Raw genomic sequence first — 19,470 nt, 5'->3', positions numbered from 1 at the left:
ATCTATCTATCTATCTATCTATCTATCTATCTATCTATCTATCTATCTATCTAAATATGTCTCTATCTATTTAAAATTTTTAAGTAGGGTCATAAAAATTGATTTTGTTTTTATTTGGTAGCTACATATAATTGAAAAGTATTTTACTGAAACTGATTAAAGATTGAAAAGTTCCTTTCTTTCTTTCTTTCTTTCTTTCTTTCTTTCTTTCTTTCTTTCTTTCTTTCTTTCTTTCAATGGTAAATAGTTGAATATAGTTAGCAAAACTTTGCATTCCACTGAGAAAATTTGGGTTCACTTTTGGGAGGAAACCCTGTATTTAAATGCTTTTCCGAGTGAAAGCAATGTTCTCTCGGAAAATGATAGCGTCCCAAAAAGAGACTGAAATTTGCGTTCTTTTGCAAAATTCTTGCGTTCGAAAAATGTTTTGCATTCTATTGCAAAAGAACCGCTTTCCAAAAAGAAACCGTGAGTCCACAATAAATAAATACATTTACATTGAAATGACATTGATTATACATTGATTATAATGTTCAAAATGTACATACCCTTGTTTATAGCAGAAATAGGCTTGCATCAATAGCCTATCTGCTTGCAGAATTGTGTGATAATTGTCTGTGAGTTAAAGAATTGTGGTTCAACTATTTCTGCCTATATCTATAAACGTTTGTTATATTCATGGAAGTGTGATATGCTGTAATTGGAAAGTGTCATGTTCACAGTGTGGATGATGGGAGACTCGTACAAAGTCTGACATTCACTTAGCCTACCCTTCCAAAACGACACAGAATAACTCTACACACTTCAGTGCTACCAGAACAACACTGAATAACTCTACATACTTCAGAACAACACTGAATAACTCTACATACTTCAGTGCTACCAGAACAACACAGAATAACTCTACTAAATTCCAGGGCCTGCCCTACAAAACAGAATAACTCTACACACTCCAGTGTAACAGTGCACGACCGTCCATGACTCAGTCTGCTGCGGTGATTAAACACAGAAAGTGCTGTAACTCTATATTACAATTAGCCCTCCTTTTACAGCCACACCTGGAAATACTTTTTTCTTGTTCTGGTTTGTTAGGTTATATAACAAAAGGGTTAAGATGTTAATTATTTTGCTTTAAATATTATTGTTATGTCAATGGTTTCCCAAACTACTGAACAATCATCCAAAGCTACTAGAAGCCAAAATCTTTACCTGTGCTAATTTCTATTGAAATCTGGTGTAGCATTACTAGGCTTGGCATAAAAATATAAATTCATCCTGCAGTATGTAATGCTAAAATAGAAAAAAAAAAAACACTATAACAATATTTTAGTATAATTATTATGCAAGGATTTCTGACCTCATATAGTTACAGTCTTCAAATTTTATGAAAATGATAGTTGTTGTTGCTGACTTTTTAGAATTTCTTTGGAACAAAGCTAAAAAATAAAAATAGCTTGCTAACCACAGAAAACAAATGTTGGCTAAAAGGCTACAGACTAAGACAGAAACTAGACTGTCATTGTTCACTCTTCAGTTCCACAAACCAGATATTAGTTCATCACACAGATTTAATTTCATAACAGTGACTGAATATTTGTGTTTCCCTTTCATAGGTCACTTCGATGCTGCGGTGACGTCACCGTATAGGAACACCCCTCAAGTGTGACGAATGTCTGAAGCCCTATACCATCCCGCCAATCCTATTGGCCAAATAGCGCTTGGCACCACTCTACGCATGCGTACGCATCGTATACCTGAGTGCCGCGCGTTATTTTGCTCAGATTTAATTCCTTCAGGAAAGCGAATCATCTGTGCCCTAAGGAAACCATCTCGCGTTCTCAGCGTTTTTTTCTTCGAGCAGTGTTCAACTCCTCTTCGCGGACACGATGAGTCAACGAAAGGTAAGAGCCATATAAGGGGTTTATCACAAGGAGGGAGGAGGTTCGTTAGCAGCTTCTCTACATGTTCTCTCCGTGATAGCCTACGGCTACAGTAAAAAAAAAAAAAAAGAATCCGCGCTCTGGAGTGTATTTTCTATAGGTCGCCTCACGTCTAACCCCCACCGTTTCGCTTCTGCGGTCGCCGAGGCCCCGCACGAGGTGGTGGTTTAGGGAGATATGTACGGCTTTGACTATGAATACAGTGATGCACTGGATTTTTTCCACTTGCTCGCTCTCCCCCACTCAAGCGTGTTAATCAGAAGATTTGCTTTTTCAAACTATGTTTGTCCAACCACGGCTTCGAACTCAGAGTAGGGTCTGGCTGGCACATGTGGTTTTCTCCCTCTGAGCGGACAGGAGAAACGCGCCTCCCCTTCCTCAGTGAGTTATTGAATGTGGTTACCCACGTGGTGGATGACATGGTGGACTGCTGTTATACAACGATGCCGCTGGTGAACTAACTCTCTAGCCGAACGGATCGCGCTGAACTCGGCCACGGCCTAAAGTCTCGTCGAAGGCATGTTGAGTCGTGTCTAATCCCGGCAAATTTACTTCACTTTATGGCGGTTCTTAACGAGAAAGCCTCTCATCCTCAATCCCCACGCTCTAACATTGACTGTCTCGCAGCAAAGGCACCTCGAGCGTAATTTGATTGAGCTAACATTTGAGCGCCCCCTCAGACACTCTCCACAATCCAGCCTTCAGAGTTTGAGGGATGGCACAAGAGGCTGACAAAGACGGCCAGTTTATAACGGCTCACACAGCTGCTGTGTTCTAGCTAGCGGCATGGCCCGATGTTTATCTTGTTGGATTAAATCCTGCCGTGGATATGCTTCAGGATTATACACAACGAAACGCAGCGACTTTTACGCATGCACTTCCCTTCCTGTTCGTCAGGGACTGTGCCCTCCACTAGAGAGTTCTGTTGGACTGCTAATGTACATCCAACCCTATCACTGCAGTCCCCACGCTCTAACATTGACTGTCTCGCAGCAAAGGCACCTCGAGCATCATTGGATTGAGCTATCATTTGAGCGCCTCCTCAGACACGCTGCACAATCCAGCCTTCATTCCAGCCTGGATGATTGGCTGGTGTTAAGCACAATCGCAAACTCAAGCACACTCCCATCGGGATCTTGTGCAGAATCATCTAAACAGCCTGGGCTTATGCACAAATTTCTAGAAGAGTGTTTTAATTCCCTCTCAGCGGATAACCTTCTGGAATAAACTTGGACTCTCGTGCAATGACAGCAAGACTATCTCTCCCGCGCACTCAGTCTCTCACACCATGCGTGCTTCACTTCAAAGTGGGTCGCACAGTGATGGTGAGTTTGATGGTGACGGTGTTATGTCAATAGTTCGGCTGGGGATTTGTGCTTCCCGAGAGACTGTCAAGACAGACGTGTCTTTGACCGGTTGGGGAGCTGTTTGTCAAGGGCGCTCAGCTCATGGAGTATGGATGGCGACACAACGCAGTTGGCATATAAACAGGTTGGAATTACTGGCGGTTTTTCTAGCTCTCCAGTATTTCTCGAAACTGCTGATCGGCCGTCATGTACTGCTCAGGTCAGACAACATAGCGGTTGTGTCGTATCTGTATCATCAAGGAGGATTACGCTCTTGCCCCTTGTGCAGGCTGGCGAGAAATATTCTTCTTTGGTCTCAGAACAGATTTCTGTCGATCCGAGCAGTTCATGTCCCCGGACATTTAAACTTCAGAGTGGATTTGCTATCCAGACAGACTCTGGAGCAGGGGGGAATGGAGGTTGCACCCCCAAATGGTGAGCCTTTTATGGCAAATATTTGGAGAAGCAAAAGTGGACTTATTCGCTTCGAGCATGACTACGCATTGCCCGCTGTGATTCTCCTTATGCCCTCCATCACCCCTGGGCTTGGATGCGTTAGGTCACAATTGGCCCAGAACCAGCTTGTAAGCTTTTCCCCCGATTCATCTATTACCAGCGGTGTTATCCAGGATACGGCTGGACAAAGTGGAGCAGCTGCTGTTGGTAGTGTGGTTTGCGGACCTGGTCAGTCTGTCAGCGGGTTCTCCATGGAGATTCCCCTCAGACAGGACTTACTATCGCAAGCACAAGGAATGATTTGGCACCAATGCCAGCTCTATGGAAGCTGTGGGCATGGCCTCTGAGTAAAGTGAGTTAATATGTCCCGGTCTTTCTGTTGAAACCACCGAGACTATAATGAATTCTAGGACAGCTTCTATGAGACGCTTATATGCTTTCAAATGGAAACTATTTACGACCTGGTGTGGAATTTGTAATTGGATCCGGTTTACTGCCCAGTGGCTTCAGTACTGGAGTTCCTTCAAGACCGTTTCTCTGATGGAGTAACACCAGCCACTCTGAAAGATTACGTGGCAGCCATTTCAGCTAAAAACGTATATATAGATGGTGCTTCAGTGGGCCGTCATCCGCTGGCCTCTCATTTTATAAAACGTGCGCGACAGCTGAGGCCTTTCCGCCCTGTGCGAGTTCCTTCATGGGATTTATCCATTGTGTTGCAAGGTTTATCAGGGCATCCGTTTGAGCCCTTTGAAACTATAACAGATAAAATCCTGACTTAAAGACAGTTCTTCTTGTGGCTTTATCCTCCCTCAAGAGCGTTGGGGATTTACAGGCTTTTTCTGTTTCGCCCTCGTGCATGGATTTTGCACCAGACTCTGTGAAAGTATTGCTGTGACCGCGGCCTAATTATGTCCCTAGGTCGCTTTGAACCCTTTTCACTTTCAACAAGTGGTCTTGGAGGCTTTACCCCCTGCAGAGGTGAAGTCAGGAGATCTGAGTCTTTGCCCTGTCAGAGCGCTGAAGACTTATGTTGATCGAACAGCTCCATGGCGTGAGTCCAACTATGTCTGTGCTGTGGCAGGATATTCCTCACCGGGCACTTTTGTCAAGTTTTACAGTCTGGATGTGAGGATGGCTCCTGGCTCCTGGGTTCTGTCCGCTTCAGCGGAAATTGTTTTCTTTGGATTCCAACTATCAGGTACATCAGGCGTTATGGTATGGGGTTCCCATACGGTGACGTCACCGCAGCGTCAAAGTGACCCATGAAAGGGAACATCTCGGTTACATATGTAACCATGGTTCCCTGAATAGGGAACAAGATGCTGCGGTCCTGGCCGTTCCGTACCTTGATAGCATTTCTTCGGTTCATGAAATCTGAGCGAAATAGCGCGCGGCACTCAGGTATACGATGCGTAAGCATGCTTAGGGCAAGCGCTATTTGGCCAATATGATTTGAGGGATGGTATAGGGCTTCAGACATTCGTCACACCGAGGGGTGTTCCCATATTGTGACGTCAACGCAGCATCTAGTTCCCTTTTCAGGGAAACGTGGTTACATACGTAACCGAGATGTTAAAGTCTGTGTGAACCGGAAGTTGCAAATGACTTTTCTCCAGTGTTGTGACGTATTTCCGAGAGAAACAGAATACTAAATGAGGAGAAATAGTGGGCGTGGCTTTATTTTCCAACTAGCACCTGATTGGATCTAGAAAAGTAGTTAATGACAGATATCCAAGTATAGGTCTCTGCAGGAAAGTAATGGGAGTTACCAGATTAGCGTGTTTTTACACCATGATACCTTATTGGCTGACGTCATGGTGATGTTAGGTTTAGGGTGGAGTTGGTGCATGGTTTAGAAACACCCATTAGTTTGAAAACACCCACAAGATGATAAATGCCCACTTTTGCTCTGCTGAGACCTACATCTGACAATCTCACAAACCCCATTTCCTGTTCTGTCCAATTTTTTTTTGTGTGTGTGTGGATTGACTTGCATGGATGAATTGTTCACCACAAAACGATCAATTTAGGCAAACAAAGTAAATATGGTCAATTTTGATTTCAGTTGAAATTTAAGCATAACTATATATATATATATACATACATTTCTTTATAAAAAATTTTTTTTTTAATTTCACAATTTATGCTTTCAATAAAAAGAGCAAGAGCGCAACCTTGTGGAAAGGGAGGGAATTACCTAGAGTTAATATGAAAAAGGCTTCAGAATAGTGATTTTTTATTCACGATTATGATGAAATGACATTCAAACAGTGTTTATTAGTTACCTAAAATGTGGTCTAGTAATACTTCAACAAGAACCATTAAAAAAAAAGAAATTACTTAAGTATCTTTTGAGTTACACTAAAATATCAGCAAGCACACTGTTCAGAGTGTCTTTACAGGCATAGACAAGCACAGAATTAAATAACTTCCCTCAAGGAAATAAACAGGGCTTTCCATTCAAGCGTTGGAGAGTGGGGTTTTCAGTTTGTTAAAATGCAAAAGAGCAGCAGCTCTGTGATGATTAATCTGTCTATTCACTGAGCTGAGGTAGGTATAGCCTCATAGCACTGATCTCAGATCAGCTCTACGAGTTATATCCTAACAGCTATTATGTAACACTGGGCTACAGTAACCTGATCCATGACCAGCTCTTACAGTTCAGACTTATTCTTCCCGTTTAAAAGGACTCAGCGGCTGGAGCTCTAGAGAACCATCTGAGGACGGGGATCCAGAGAGCTGACACCTTGTCAGTTTAGTCTGGAGGTCATTAGAGGTCAGCATCATCTGGTCTTCAGTCTCTTTCAGGACTTTGATGTGTGTGGTGAAGAGCAGGTAGAGCAGAGCTCCAGAGACGAGCAGGCTCATGAACACGGCTCCCAGAAGCCCCAGTGTGCTGAAGGAGCAGGAGCAGGGCAGGAAGGCCAATGCCAGCGGCAGCAGCAGTAACAGCAGTGCGCTGAACATCAGATGCCTGGCTTTGTCCAGCAGGGCCTCGGTCTTACACAGACCTTCCTTCACCACCGCACGCGCCTCTGCCACCACGTCCATCTGCTCTGACACAGCAAGCGCTGGAGGAAGATAGATTATCATATTAAAAATGTCAACATTATTTCACAATATCACCGTTTTACTGTTTTTTTGATCAGCCTTGGTGAGCATAAGAACCATAAGAAAACATAACCCTAAACGTAACTATGATTATAATCAGAAATTAAATTATAATTTTATTAGAACTAAAGAACTTTAAAGTTTCACATAACCCAAACCATACAGTATCACACCATCTTGTATGAAAGATCATGAATGTGCATTACAGCAGGGTTTCCTCAGTTATACTGATGTGAACTTCTCGTCTGTGCTGTTCTAAGCAAGTCCTCACCGTCCTCAGCGTTGCTGTCACCATGCTGTCTGCTGTCCTCTGAGCGCAGCAGGGCCAGTTTAGCAGTCAGAGCCTCGTGGTCAGAATAAGGGAAGGGTTTATCAGCCACTGGACCCTTGGTGGTGGAAAGAGACTCACACTTCATGCTCACTCTCTGAGAGCCCTGCACAAGGAAAAGAAGAGCACAAACACTAATGTTGAGTATGTCACATGGAAAAGAGCGGCATGAAAACTTGAGCAGTTTGTGGTCTCTTCAAAAATACTGTAAAAACAGTAATTCTCTGTTGTAATATATTATAAAATGTAATTTATTCAGCATCATTATTCCAGTCTTCATTGTCACATGATCCTTCAGAAATCATTTTGATTCGTATGCTGATTTGCTGCTCAAGAAACATATTCATATTATTAGCAACAGTTAAGCTGTGTATTTTTATTTTTTTTTTGAAAACCATAATACATTTAATTTCAGGATTCTTTGATGAATAGAGGGTTCAAAAGAAGAGTGTTCTTTCATAACATTATAAACATCTTTTCTGTCACTTTTGATCACTTTAATACGGTGACGCATTGCTGCCACACACACATTATTTTTTCCACTCACTTATGTCGTAACGAGATGTTATGTTGTTTTAACGTAATCTTAAAACATCTCGTTATTGTCATGCCTTCTGGTCTCTATTTCCCTCAGTCTACACGGAGCGGAGGGCGAAATATTTTAAATTAACCACCCTCCACCAAGAGGGCAATGAGGTTGGGTGCCATGGCACATTTGTTCTGGCCTTTGGTGGAGGGTATGGGATATAATGAGGCAGCCCTTAAGGACATTTTTAACACCAGTCTGAATGAACCGGTACCTCGCATGGAAATGGAACAAAATGGATGTGTTTGGGTTCTGGGAATTCATTTTCTACTTACAACATCGGTCTCCGTGGAATACCCCAGCCACACCTGTCTCTCCTGGTGGTATGGCTGATTCTAGATCGGGGTCTACAAACAGGAGGACCGCCAGCCCAGCGCCACTGCACAAGGTGGTCGCAAGTCCAGCGTCACAGCACAAGATGGCCACCAGCCCAGCACCACTTGAACAGTATGGTCGCCAGCCCAGTGCCACAGCACAAGGTGGTCGCCAGCCAATCGCCACGGTGCAAGATGGCCGCCAGCCCAGCACCACAGCACAAGGATGTCGCCAGCCCAGTGCCACAGCCAAAGTTGGCCTCCGGCCCAGCGCCACTGCACAGGATGTCTGCCAGCTCAGCGTCACGGAACAAGGTGGTCGTCAGCCCAACGCCACGGTGCAAGATGGCCGCCAGCCCAGCGCCACTGCCCAAGATGGCCGCCGGCCCAGCGCCACTGCCCAAGATGACCACCGGCCCAGCACCACTGCCCAAGATGGCTGCCGGTCCAGAGTCATAGCACAAGATGGCTGCTTGTCCAGCACCTCTGCACAGGATGACAGCCACAGTTGACCCTCCAGAGTTGAGTCAGGTTCCCGTTGACCTTAGAGTCGAGTTAGGTCACCGTTGACCCTTCAGAGTCAGGTCAGGTCACCGTTGACCCTCCAGAGTCAGGTCAGGTCCCCGTTGACCCTGCAGAGTCAGGGCTAGTCACTGTTGACCCTCCAGAGTCAGGGCTAATCACCGTTGACCCTCCAGAGTCAGGTCAGGTCACCGTTGACCCTCCAGAGTCAGGTCAGGTCACTGTTGACCCTGCAGAGTCAGGGCTAGTCACCATTGACCTTCCAGAGTCAGGGCTAGTCACCGTTGACCTTCCAGAGTCAGGTCAAGTCACCGTTGACAGTCCAGAGTCAGGGCTAGTCCTACCAGAGCCTCCCCACGTTTCTGCTGAACTACTAAAGCCTCTCCTTGTCTCGGCTTAACTACCAGAGCCTCTCCTCATTTCTGCGGAACTTCCAGAGCCTTGTCACGTCTCAGCCGAACTCTCTGAGCGCTTGACTGATCCTGTCATGGCCACGGAGGCCACCTTTGTTCATGTTCTCTGTTACAGACTTGCCTAACCAGAATTGCTCTACTGTTAATTTGATTCCACTGTGGTGGTCTTCTGCGCCGCCCGGGTGGGCTTCAGTCTCGACCGCATGAATTTGGTGGTCTTCTGCGCCCCCTGGGTGGGCTTCTGTCTCAACCCCAAGGATGTGGTGGTCTTCTGCGCCTCCCTGGTGGGCTTCTGTCTCGACCGCATGGATGTGGTGGTCTTCTACGCCGCCCTGGTGGGCTTCTGTCTCGACCGCACGAATGTGGTGGTCTTCTGCGCCGCCCTGGTGGGCTTCTGTCTCAACTGCATGGATGTGATGGTATTCTGCGCCACCTTGGTGGGCGTCTGTCTCGACCACATGGATGTGGTGGTATTCTGTGCCGCCCGGGAGGGCTTCTGTCTCGACCACATGGAGGTGGTGGTCTTCTGCCTCGACCGCACGGATGTGGTGGTCTTCTGCGCTGCCCTGGTGGGCTTCTGTCTCGACCGCACGGATGCGGTGGTCTTCTGCGCCGCCCTAGTTGGCTTCTGTTTCGACCGCAGGGCTCCATTTCCACCTTGCTCCTCTCTGGATTCCTGCCCCGTCGGTTCGGCCCTGGGACACTGAAAGTTATGTCCTTCCTGGACTTGTGTTTTGTTTTTATTTTTGCTACTCTTCTCTCTGTTTCCTTCTATGGACCTGTCCCTCCGTCCCTCCCCCGATCCTCCGCCGGTCCACCTCCCTCCTGGGCTCCTTGTTTTTGTTTTTCTCTCTGTTTCCCTCTATGGACCTGGCCCTCCGTCCCTCCCCCTGATCCTCCGCCGGTCCACCTCCCCCCTGGGTTCCTTGCTTTTGTTTTTCTCTCTGTTTCCCTCTATGGAACTGGCCCTCCGTCCCTCCCCCTGATTATCCGCCAGTCCACCTCCCTCCTGGACTACTTGTTTTTGTTTTCTGCACTTCTTGTCTCTATTTCCCCATTTTACCTGGTCCTCCGTCCCTCTCCCTGGTCCTCCGCCGCTCCACCTCCCTCCTGGTCTCTGTGTTCCTTGGTCTCTTCTAGGGTTCAGGTAGAGCATCTGGTAGCTGCTCCGTGGAGGAGGGTGTAATGTCACGCTGTCTGGTCTCTGTTTCCCTGAGTCTCCACTTGTGGTCTCACTTCCCCATAGGCACCTCACCGTAGGCACTACAATTCCCACAAAGCCTTGTCCCTTCATCACAGTAATTGCACTCCTGTTAATTGCACTTAGGTGTCTTCACTTGTTAGTCATTATCCTCCCTATATTAACCAGTCCTTTTCTGTTTGTCTGGATGGAGTCCTTTCTTTCCGTCACCCAGTTTCCTCGCATTCAGAGTTCCTCATTTTCCGAGTTCCTGTTCCCGTCCCTGTTTGTTTATTTGTTGAATGGATTTATGGTTTTGACCCCTGCTTGTTGATTTCTGATTTGGATTACCCATTAAAACGGAAAGAAGGAAAAAAATATATATATGTGTGTGGCAGCAATGCGTCACCGTACTTTAATGCATCCTTGTTGAATAAAAGTATTAATTTCGTTAAAAAATAACTTACTGACCCCAAACTTTTGAATGTAGTATATATATAAATATAGAATTTCTTTCAAGATTATTTTACCTTCATGAGAATGTAGTCAATCCTGATGCCCTTCTCGAAAGGAATAAGGTCTTGCTTCTTTGAGAAGTGATTGTTTGCTATCAGCGTGTGTCCATCTTCACAGCCCTGCCGAGAGCAACACACCGAGACGATTCCGATAAAAACTGGACACGCAAACTGAATAAACATGTAACAGGAATTATGCTCACATCAAAGGTGTCTGTTTCAGTGTAGCAGTCTCTGAGCCCCGTCTGGGATCTGAGGAGACGGTTTCCCAGGTCCTGAGGGTGCATGTTCAGATCCCCTCCCAGAACCACCAGATCTGCTCCGCAGGACGTGTGGCTAACCAAGGACACACAGTGTGAGTTTACGAAAAGCATGTGAACTCCTTTCTCTACAAGACACTTAGAAAACACACTTTTTCTTACCGCACAAACTGCAGTAGCTCCCACGACTGCACTGTTCTGTGGGGCAGGTATTCATCTTGAGCCCTGGAGTACTCTGCGTGTAACTGAGAGGAAATCAGTATCATTAATGCATCGTCTCCAGTGACTCATGAATAAACCCGAGTGAACATGAAGAACACACCTCGAGACCTATTTAAGCCAGATCAGACTTACATGAGTAACGTAGACATGCGCCTTTAATCCAAAAATGTCTACAATGACCAACCCAACTGCTTTCCCTCCAAACCAGTCACCATGGTGCAGCTGAGATGTACACACACACACACACACACGTATAAAAGTGAATGCAATTCTTGCTGTGCTAAAACTTTGTTACATGAATCATTGTACCAAATGGGTGTAACGGTACGTGTATTCGTACTGGACCGTTTCGGTACAGGGCTTTCGGTATGGTGCACATGTGTACCGAATGCAATATTTTGTTTGTGGAAAATAGGTACATTTTCGTGTTTCCAAACTAACATATTAAGTGGCGGAAGTCTTCATGTTCAGCGCAAATCCCACCCTGCACTGTAATCATAGTTATTTATTTATATTTTTCATTATATTTTATTATATGATATTGGTTTGAGACTGAGAGTATTTTATTTAGAGGAGAACTTTGCAGCAGTATTTTATTTCTTATTCTTTTTTTATTTTATATATATATTATTAAAAAGTATTTAAAAAAGTGTAAACAAATTGTTACAAAAAAAGTTTTTAGTAATAAACAACCTGCAGTTTAATGTTTGCATTTCTTTCCCTTACTGTACCGAAAATGAACCGAACCGTGACTTTAAAACCGAGGTACATACCGAACTGTGATTTTTGCGTACCGTTACACCCCTATTGTACCATCATTACAGAATGATCCACTAAAAAATCTAGTCCCATTATGTCCCTCGTGGACATACTTTTAAAAAGATCACTTATTACAGAATTAAATTCAGAATACATGCGAACTGAATGTAATGTTTTCAGACACTTAACCGCATGCTAATTTCAATTAAATTAAAATGTTTTACAGTTTAAATTCATATTGCATGCAATTAGCTTAACTTTAAGTACAGGACTTATGTACATATTTATATATAATTTCATAATTACTTCTATTGTATGTTGGTTAAAGTATGGTTAAAGTGTAATGATGAATGTACTGACATGCATTTATTACAAACTACAATATATTTTAATGTCATTTCTATTGAAACATGTATGTCATATATTTAAATATATTTGTAATTAAGCATTTGTAATAATGTGTAAAATTTAGTACATTTGAAATGTATTAACTTTAAATGTAATATTGAATAACACAATACAATTAAACTGATACTTTATATGTGCTTTAGCGTGTTAGTCAGCACATCAAAATATGTGTACTTTAAAGCATTTCATTACGCATTTTAATTTCATTTATATTAAATAATCTGTAAGTAAATACTTTTTTTTTTATATATATATTTATGATATTTGAAGTACACTACAAATGCACATTCAATACAGTTACTAAAGGCAGATTGACCAATCAGAATTAAGTATGTGGAAATGATGTACCATATATGGGTAGCCGTTGAGAGAGTACTGGTGGAGCAGAGCGTCCTGGATCCTGTGTTTGGAGAACACAGCAAGCCCACTGCCAATGACTCTACTGTAAAAACACCACATACTATCAGATACTAGGACATACAGCTACAAAAAAGTATCTCTTTAGCATTATATTTAGCATTACATCACTTGCTCACTATTGATGGATTTGTTTATTGCGTGCAGCTTTTCACGAGACATTAACTGATGGACTGGAGTGGTGTGGATTACTTGTGGATTATTGTGATGCTTTTATCAGCTGTTTGGACTCTCATTATGATGGCACCCATTCACTGCAGAAGATCCATTGGTGAGCAAGTGATGTAATGATGCATTTCTCCAAATCTGATTCAGAAACAAACTAATATTGGATTTTACTTGGATCATAATGATAGGGATAGATATAAAGGTCACAGAGAAGACTCAGAATATGAGGTTTGGAACGACATGGGGGTAAGTGATTACAGACAAAATGTTTATTTTGGGGTGGAGTATCCCTTTAAATGTTGTTCTGTTCCGGACAGAATGCTTTACAATTTCTCCGTTTGTGTTTCCATGGAAGAAGAAAAAAAATCACACAGGTTTGGAAAGTCACAGGGGTGAGTACATGACGGCTGATTCTTCATTTTGTTTTTGGTGGACTATCCCTTTAAGTGGGGATTTTGTTTCCCGTCGTTTGACCAGGAATCTTTTTCTCTCTGGAATGTGTGAGAGCGTCTAGCCGTTTAATCGCTGATCAGAGGGTTTCAAAGTCTTTATTTTAAAAACCCAGTTGCTTTGAAGTACAAAGCAACATTCAAAGTCCCTCATGCAATGGAGAGTTGAACTGACCTCTTGAAATAGTGAGTGTAAGGATGAGAGGAGGACAGCTTTCTCTTCAGGAAAAGGAAATCTCTTTCACTCCACACCTAGAACATTGTTAAAGATACGAAGATCAGTAAAAATTAAGCTTGTGTCTGTTTATAGCAAGCATTGAAAACTTATACAGACATTTAATTTAGTTTTTTCATGCATACCTGGTCTCTTACACTGTGGTCTAAGAGTAAGGATTATTATTTTTTTTTTATATATATTTTGGAGCTACATATAGAGAAAAACTACATTAAATTCAAAAACAGTCCATTATACTTTTGAAGAATTTGTTAATGTACATTTTTTTTTTTTAAGAAATCTCTTATAAAGGTTGCGTTTATTTTTTTTTAAATACAGTAAAAACTGTATTGTGAAATATTATTATGATTTAATTTTTTTTTTCTTTTTTTTTTTTATAGATTTTAAACTGCAGTTTATTCTTGTAACCTCAAAGCTGAATTTGAGCATTTATTTTATTTTATTTTACTTAAGCCAAAACTTTCAATAGTAGTGTATCATGGTTTCCATAAAAAAATATTAAGCAGAAGCACAAGCACAAATCAGCATTTCAGAATGATTTCTGAAGGATTATGTGACACTGAAGACTGAAAATTCAGCTTTACATCCCAGGAATAAATGACATTTTAAAACATATCCAAGAAGTACTCAAAAAAGAGCAATTTAAAATATTTTGCAAATAAATGCTGTCTGGTTGACCATGTGAGACTTCTTTCAAAAACATTAAGCAAATTTATCAACCCAAACGTTTTAAGCCACAACCACATACAGTATCTGTTTAGGACACGGTCTTATTCATCCATCAGGGGAATGAAGCAAAATGAAGTGCTAAAGCCACAAGGGCACTGAATTAATCCAAAAAGACAGTCAGAGAATGCGGTGGTTAAAAGTGTAGTGTAAAACCCACTTCCTGTAATAGAGCAACGTCGTGCTGCTCTCTGCCCAGTAATTCTCCGATCATCTCATACCGCTCCGTACAGAGCTGACTGAAGAATCGAATTCCCCTGAAAAACATGACACCATAGTCACTATTGTCTTACGGTCTACCTTACCCTCATACAAAGCCTAAAGAGCATGTATTGTGTACACATATGCAGTCATTATGCTCCATATAAACACAGCTGACTTCATCATTTCACAGCTCCATCACATGCATGCTTATGATTAAACTGCTGTGTCATCTAAATCTGGGGAAGTATTAAAAACCACATTTTCTGTCTCAGCTACAATCACAGTTTGCATTATTGCATCTTCTGGAACATATTGCTGACGGTGCTGGCATCAGCAAAGCAGGAGGCCCTCACCACAAGTCATGTGACCGCTGAAGCTCTGTCTGCTCATGTGCTTCACACTCATACTTATTCAATTCAATTCAATTCAAGTTTATTTGTATAGCGCTTTTTACAATACAAATCGTTACAAAGCAACTTTACAGAAAATTATGTTTCTATAATATTTAGTAATTGTTTATAAGTGGTGACTGTCAGTTTGTGCACGTTTGACAGGATTTTTAGAAAAAATAATACAAGATCATATACAATAGTCAGCCAGACGATGAACATTATTAATATTATTAGTAATTAATAATTATTATATGATGCATCACACTTGCAGCAATATTTGTTAGTTATGTTTGATGATTCAGGGTTATACTTATGAAGACAGCAACTAACACAGACTTCTACAAAACAGATATACATTTATATAAATCAAATAATAGAGAACAATTTCTAGCAATAAAATATTTTGAAGCTGAGAAACTACAAAGAAAAAAACATTACAGTGTACAGTGAAAGAAATGTACAGTTGATAAACCAAGGTCTATATATATATATATATATATATATATATATATATATATATATATATATATATATATATATATATATATATATATATATTTATATATTAATATAACCTATTATAATTAATTCATATTATAAATATAAATAAAATAAAATATACACTACATATTAATAATTACTATAAGACTTTATATAAAGCATCCAAAAATGTATACATTTATATATAGAACGCTAATATTATAAAAAAAAATAAAAATAAATAAACACTACATATTAATAATTTATATAAGACTGTATATAAAGCATCCAAACATTTATTAATTTATATATAGAACGAATTTTTTTTCTAACATATTAAATTTATAATTTACACTTCTAGGTGTTTTATTTTGCTAAAGCTTTCAGCTGCATGGATAGAAAAAAATATCTAAACAAATTACTAGATTAGGCTAATTACTATTTACTGTGCAGCAAACTCATTAAATATTGATAAATAACTCCATGCATAATTAACTCAGTAAATAAATGCAACGAGCTACATTTCTATCTCACACAAAGCACCGAGCATCGTCCCGGAGCGCGTCTTTGGCGCAGAAGCATCAGTGAGCTCACCAGCAGTTGAGAGAGAAGATGCGCAGTGTGTCGGGCCGCTCTGCTGGCATGATGCCGCGCTGCTCGGGCTTCAGTCCGTCCCACCGGCCGGCCGTCAGCGGAGAGCGCTTTAAACCCGCTCAGTCCGGAGGCGGAGCTCCACACTAATCCACCGAGCAGCCAAACTCAGTGACATCTGAAACCCATTCGTTAAAACTATTCACACCGACTGTCAGATTTTATTGTGATCTATAGTATCTCTAAGTTTAGCAAAATAGGTTCAAGCGTAGGCTACTTTAAATTCTTGAGTCTTTTAAATAATAACCTACCTGCATGCGCCCGGAGCTCAGATCGATGCTCCGCCCTCTTTCTGAGCTCCTGACTGATCGATAACCATCACTGTCCCGTCAAATGACCTCAAATGTATCCAGTGCATCATCCAGCACAGTGCAGCTCATGCGCTACTGGATAGAAACACCCGCGTGCATTATGGGTAGTGTAGTTGGCCTATTTAATGCAACATTTACCCCAGGTTAGTGTTCGGAAACTGCAGTAAATACAGTAAATGTTACTTACAATTAATAGGATAATTAATAATCCTAATCAGAAATTGATTATTTCATTATACAGTGTATTAATTCATTTAAGGGGTTATTTAAAGAGCTTTCTGATTCCTGCAGTACTCTTTCAGTGTTAGTATTCTTAGAAGGTTTTCATTAATATGCTCTAGTCAAGCTCAGTCACTTTAACATCATTAATTAAAACTTGAACAAACAGTGTGGCAGTTAAAGTTATGCATTACTAAGGAATTTATTAAACTAAATGCATCAGTTCCAGTGATGATGCTAATTGACATATGCTTTTATGCTTATTGATTCTTTTTATCATTTTATTTTTCCCTGGAAAATGGCATGATGAAGGAAATGTATTTTGATGAGGACAGATGAAAAACCTATAAACTGATCAAAGTTTTAACCAATAATGCCCTTTAAACTTCATTTACAGCGCAGACTATGAATGCAGCTGTTGCATGCAATAGGCAGAGTCTGGTTCCTCACTAAAGCTAAGCAGAGCAGAACCTGGTCGCTACACTGGCTGGAGACCATTTATGAAAATGTAGCTTGCTGGTGCAGCTAGTTTTATTCCAGCCAGCAGCGGGTGATCATTCTGTGGCTTGAAAGGGAGCAAAAGTCCTAGTGTAAAGATGCAGACTTTAGACTGTGATGATGCATTAAACTGGCCTCCTGACATTCTGTTGGCATTAATTCCCCACCTTCATCATTAATTTGACTTTGTTTTCTTTTTGAAGCTGGTAGCACATTCTGATGGCTGGTAGGCCATTGTGGACAAGTAACTTGCCGCTGGAGCTAGTTTACGTCCGGGAAGCTCATTCCATGATTTGTATGGGTGCAAAAGTCTTGGTATAACGAATTGGATTTCAAAAAGTAAAAAGAAGCAACCTTTTGGTAAAGCGTTAGAATGGCACCTGTAAAAAGGAGCATTGTTCACATGCAGAATTAAAATAGACTCTATGTGCATTTCATTTTTAGGCTGCAAAAACTGGTAACCTATAATCATTACCTTGAAGAGCAATTTTATCCATAAAAAATTTTGTTGGTATAAATTAATGTATTTGGGTTGATGTATGATGCTAAATAATCATTTATTTTATTGGAAAAACAAACAAAAAATATTAATTTAAATGTTATAGCATTTTTTCATTGTACTTTATATTAATAAATGCAGTTAAATGTGACCCTATACAGTCACAGCTGTTGTCTAGTATTAATTATCATAATTATATTATTACATTATAATGTTATATATATATATATATATATATATATATATATATATATATATATATATATATATATATATATATATATATATTTTTTTTTTTTTTTTTTTTGGTATACTCTATAACAACAACGAAAGCAATTTGGACGTTTTTGCTTCCAGGGCTTGGAAGTCACTTTAATGGGCAAAAACATGAAAATGAAGATGTTACAACCCTTATTTCATATTAACCAGAACAATATGATAATGGAACAACAAAAACAAAACAAAACAACAACAACAACAAAATAATAATAATAAAGATGAAAAAAAAGAAAAGAATGGACATTAAAACCTTTCTCCTGTAACATTCTTAAAATATACACAAAACTATTTAAAGAATTTCAAAATTAATTTCTATTTGTCTCTCTCTCACACACACAGGTGCACAAATACACGCAAACACACTCACACAGAAGCATGGTTTTTCTTTCCAAATGTCACAGAAGACCTGAAGCACACAATAAGGCAAGACTGGGATGATGTTCACATTCGAATCTTTGGTTAAGATATTACAGATTAGTTTAGAAACTTTCACACACACACACACACACACGCACACAAACACACACACACACACACAAATTCCAAAAGGAGATTGTACAACAAAATAAACAGTCCTCAGTTGTTTATGCAACATCAATATGTGCTTTCCATAATGTACCAATAAATGATGTCATAAATAATCAGATTGCCACTGACTATGTCTGACATTTAAAATCATATGTATCCATTGCAGGTGACTGTGGGTTAAAACACCAGGATGGATGTCATGTGTGGAAGCACAAATGTAAATACAAGTGTAATGAATCCATGAGCCCACATACTGTATACACTAACATTAAAAACCTAGAGCGTTTCTACATTACTGAAAGAACCTGAGAAAACCTGGATGGGAATAGCCCAGGTCTTATTGCACATTTCACTATGGAATTAACGGTTAATTTCTTTGTTTGACCAATGGCACCCCTCACAAAAATAGAGAGTACGACTGAAATATTGAAGTTTTACATCCAAATGTAATGTTTATTTTTTTCTTTCTTTGTTTGTTTTATTAGGAAAGTACTCAAGCACCTAGTTGGGTGTAATTGCACTGGTGATGATGTTATTAGCATGTAGTTCATAGATTAAAAACACTGAGAAATCAAAACCTAGTGTTACTGTACATACTGAGATTTGTTTCGTCCCGCTGTAACCCCTTTATGCAACAGCAGATTTGCCCTCTCTGATTTAAACCGTGTCAGGTGATCTACTGATTCTCCTGCTCTCTTGTCAGTATGGCCAAGGTAGACACAGAAGTGATAAGGCACTCAAACTGAGGGCAATCCAGTAAAAGCATGCATAATCACAATAAAATGTATGGCAAAATGGTTTTAAATAAAAACTCTGCTTTAAAAAAGCACTTTGCATATTGGTGGAAGCCTGTTTCCACCACAGAATAAAAATAAATAAAAGCTAATTGTGACTTTTTATTTCATAGTTCTGATCTCACAATAAAGAGTTTATATTTCACAAGTCTGACCTTTTTTCTTAGAATTCAGAGTTCTGAGTTTTTTTTTTTTACGCTATGGAAAAAAAAATAAAATAAAAAGGTATTTGCCACTTTTATATCACAATTCTGGCT

General features: G+C 40.6%; 2 protein-coding genes across 3 annotated transcripts in view; both read right to left on the bottom strand.

Annotated features, from left to right (window-relative positions):
- Positions 1-5,964: 5,964 nt before the first annotated feature.
- On the bottom strand, positions 5,965-16,436 carry LOC127945164 (sphingomyelin phosphodiesterase 2). The gene is made up of 11 exons (XM_052541752.1): positions 16,337-16,436; positions 16,029-16,203; positions 14,519-14,615; positions 13,573-13,649; positions 12,712-12,805; positions 11,329-11,418; positions 11,137-11,219; positions 10,918-11,050; positions 10,730-10,834; positions 7,128-7,290; positions 5,965-6,816 (listed from the first exon to the last, which is right to left on the bottom strand). The coding sequence occupies exons 2-11, from the start codon at positions 16,076-16,078 to the stop codon at positions 6,413-6,415; spliced, it is 1,296 nt and encodes a 431-aa protein (XP_052397712.1). The 5' UTR covers positions 16,079-16,203; positions 16,337-16,436; the 3' UTR covers positions 5,965-6,412.
- A 1,512-nt stretch (positions 16,437-17,948) lies between these two features.
- The window catches only part of LOC127945165 (transcriptional enhancer factor TEF-5), a 41,361-nt gene continuing 39,839 nt past the window's right edge, over positions 17,949-19,470 (bottom strand). For both annotated transcript variants that reach the window (XM_052541755.1, XM_052541753.1), the window contains exon 12: positions 17,949-19,470. This exon is cut by the window's right edge and continues 1,052 nt beyond it. The gene's annotated coding sequence lies outside the window, so the exon portion shown is untranslated.

The sequence above is a fragment of the Carassius gibelio genome, chromosome A23 (assembly GCF_023724105.1).
Source record: "Carassius gibelio isolate Cgi1373 ecotype wild population from Czech Republic chromosome A23, carGib1.2-hapl.c, whole genome shotgun sequence".
Classification (NCBI taxonomy): Eukaryota; Metazoa; Chordata; class Actinopteri; order Cypriniformes; family Cyprinidae; genus Carassius; species Carassius gibelio.
The sequence above is the reverse complement of the archived record's forward strand: the minus strand, read 5'-3'. Positions and strand labels throughout refer to the sequence as shown.

What these genes read in the sequence shown, in the direction of transcription:
- LOC127945164 (XM_052541752.1), bottom strand. Translation starts at nt 16,078, where the DNA reads ATGCCAGCAGAGCGGCCCGACACACTGCGCATCTTCTCTCTCAACTGC. An exon ending in ATCTTCTCTCTCAACTGCTG is followed by an intron (nt 14,616 to 16,028) that starts GTGAGCTCACTG and finishes CATGTTTTTCAG; the next exon opens with GGGAATTCGATTCTTCAGTC. An exon ending in TGACAGCAACGCTGAGGACG is followed by an intron (nt 6,817 to 7,127) that starts GTGAGGACTTGC and finishes ATCTTCCTCCAG; the next exon opens with CGCTTGCTGTGTCAGAGCAG.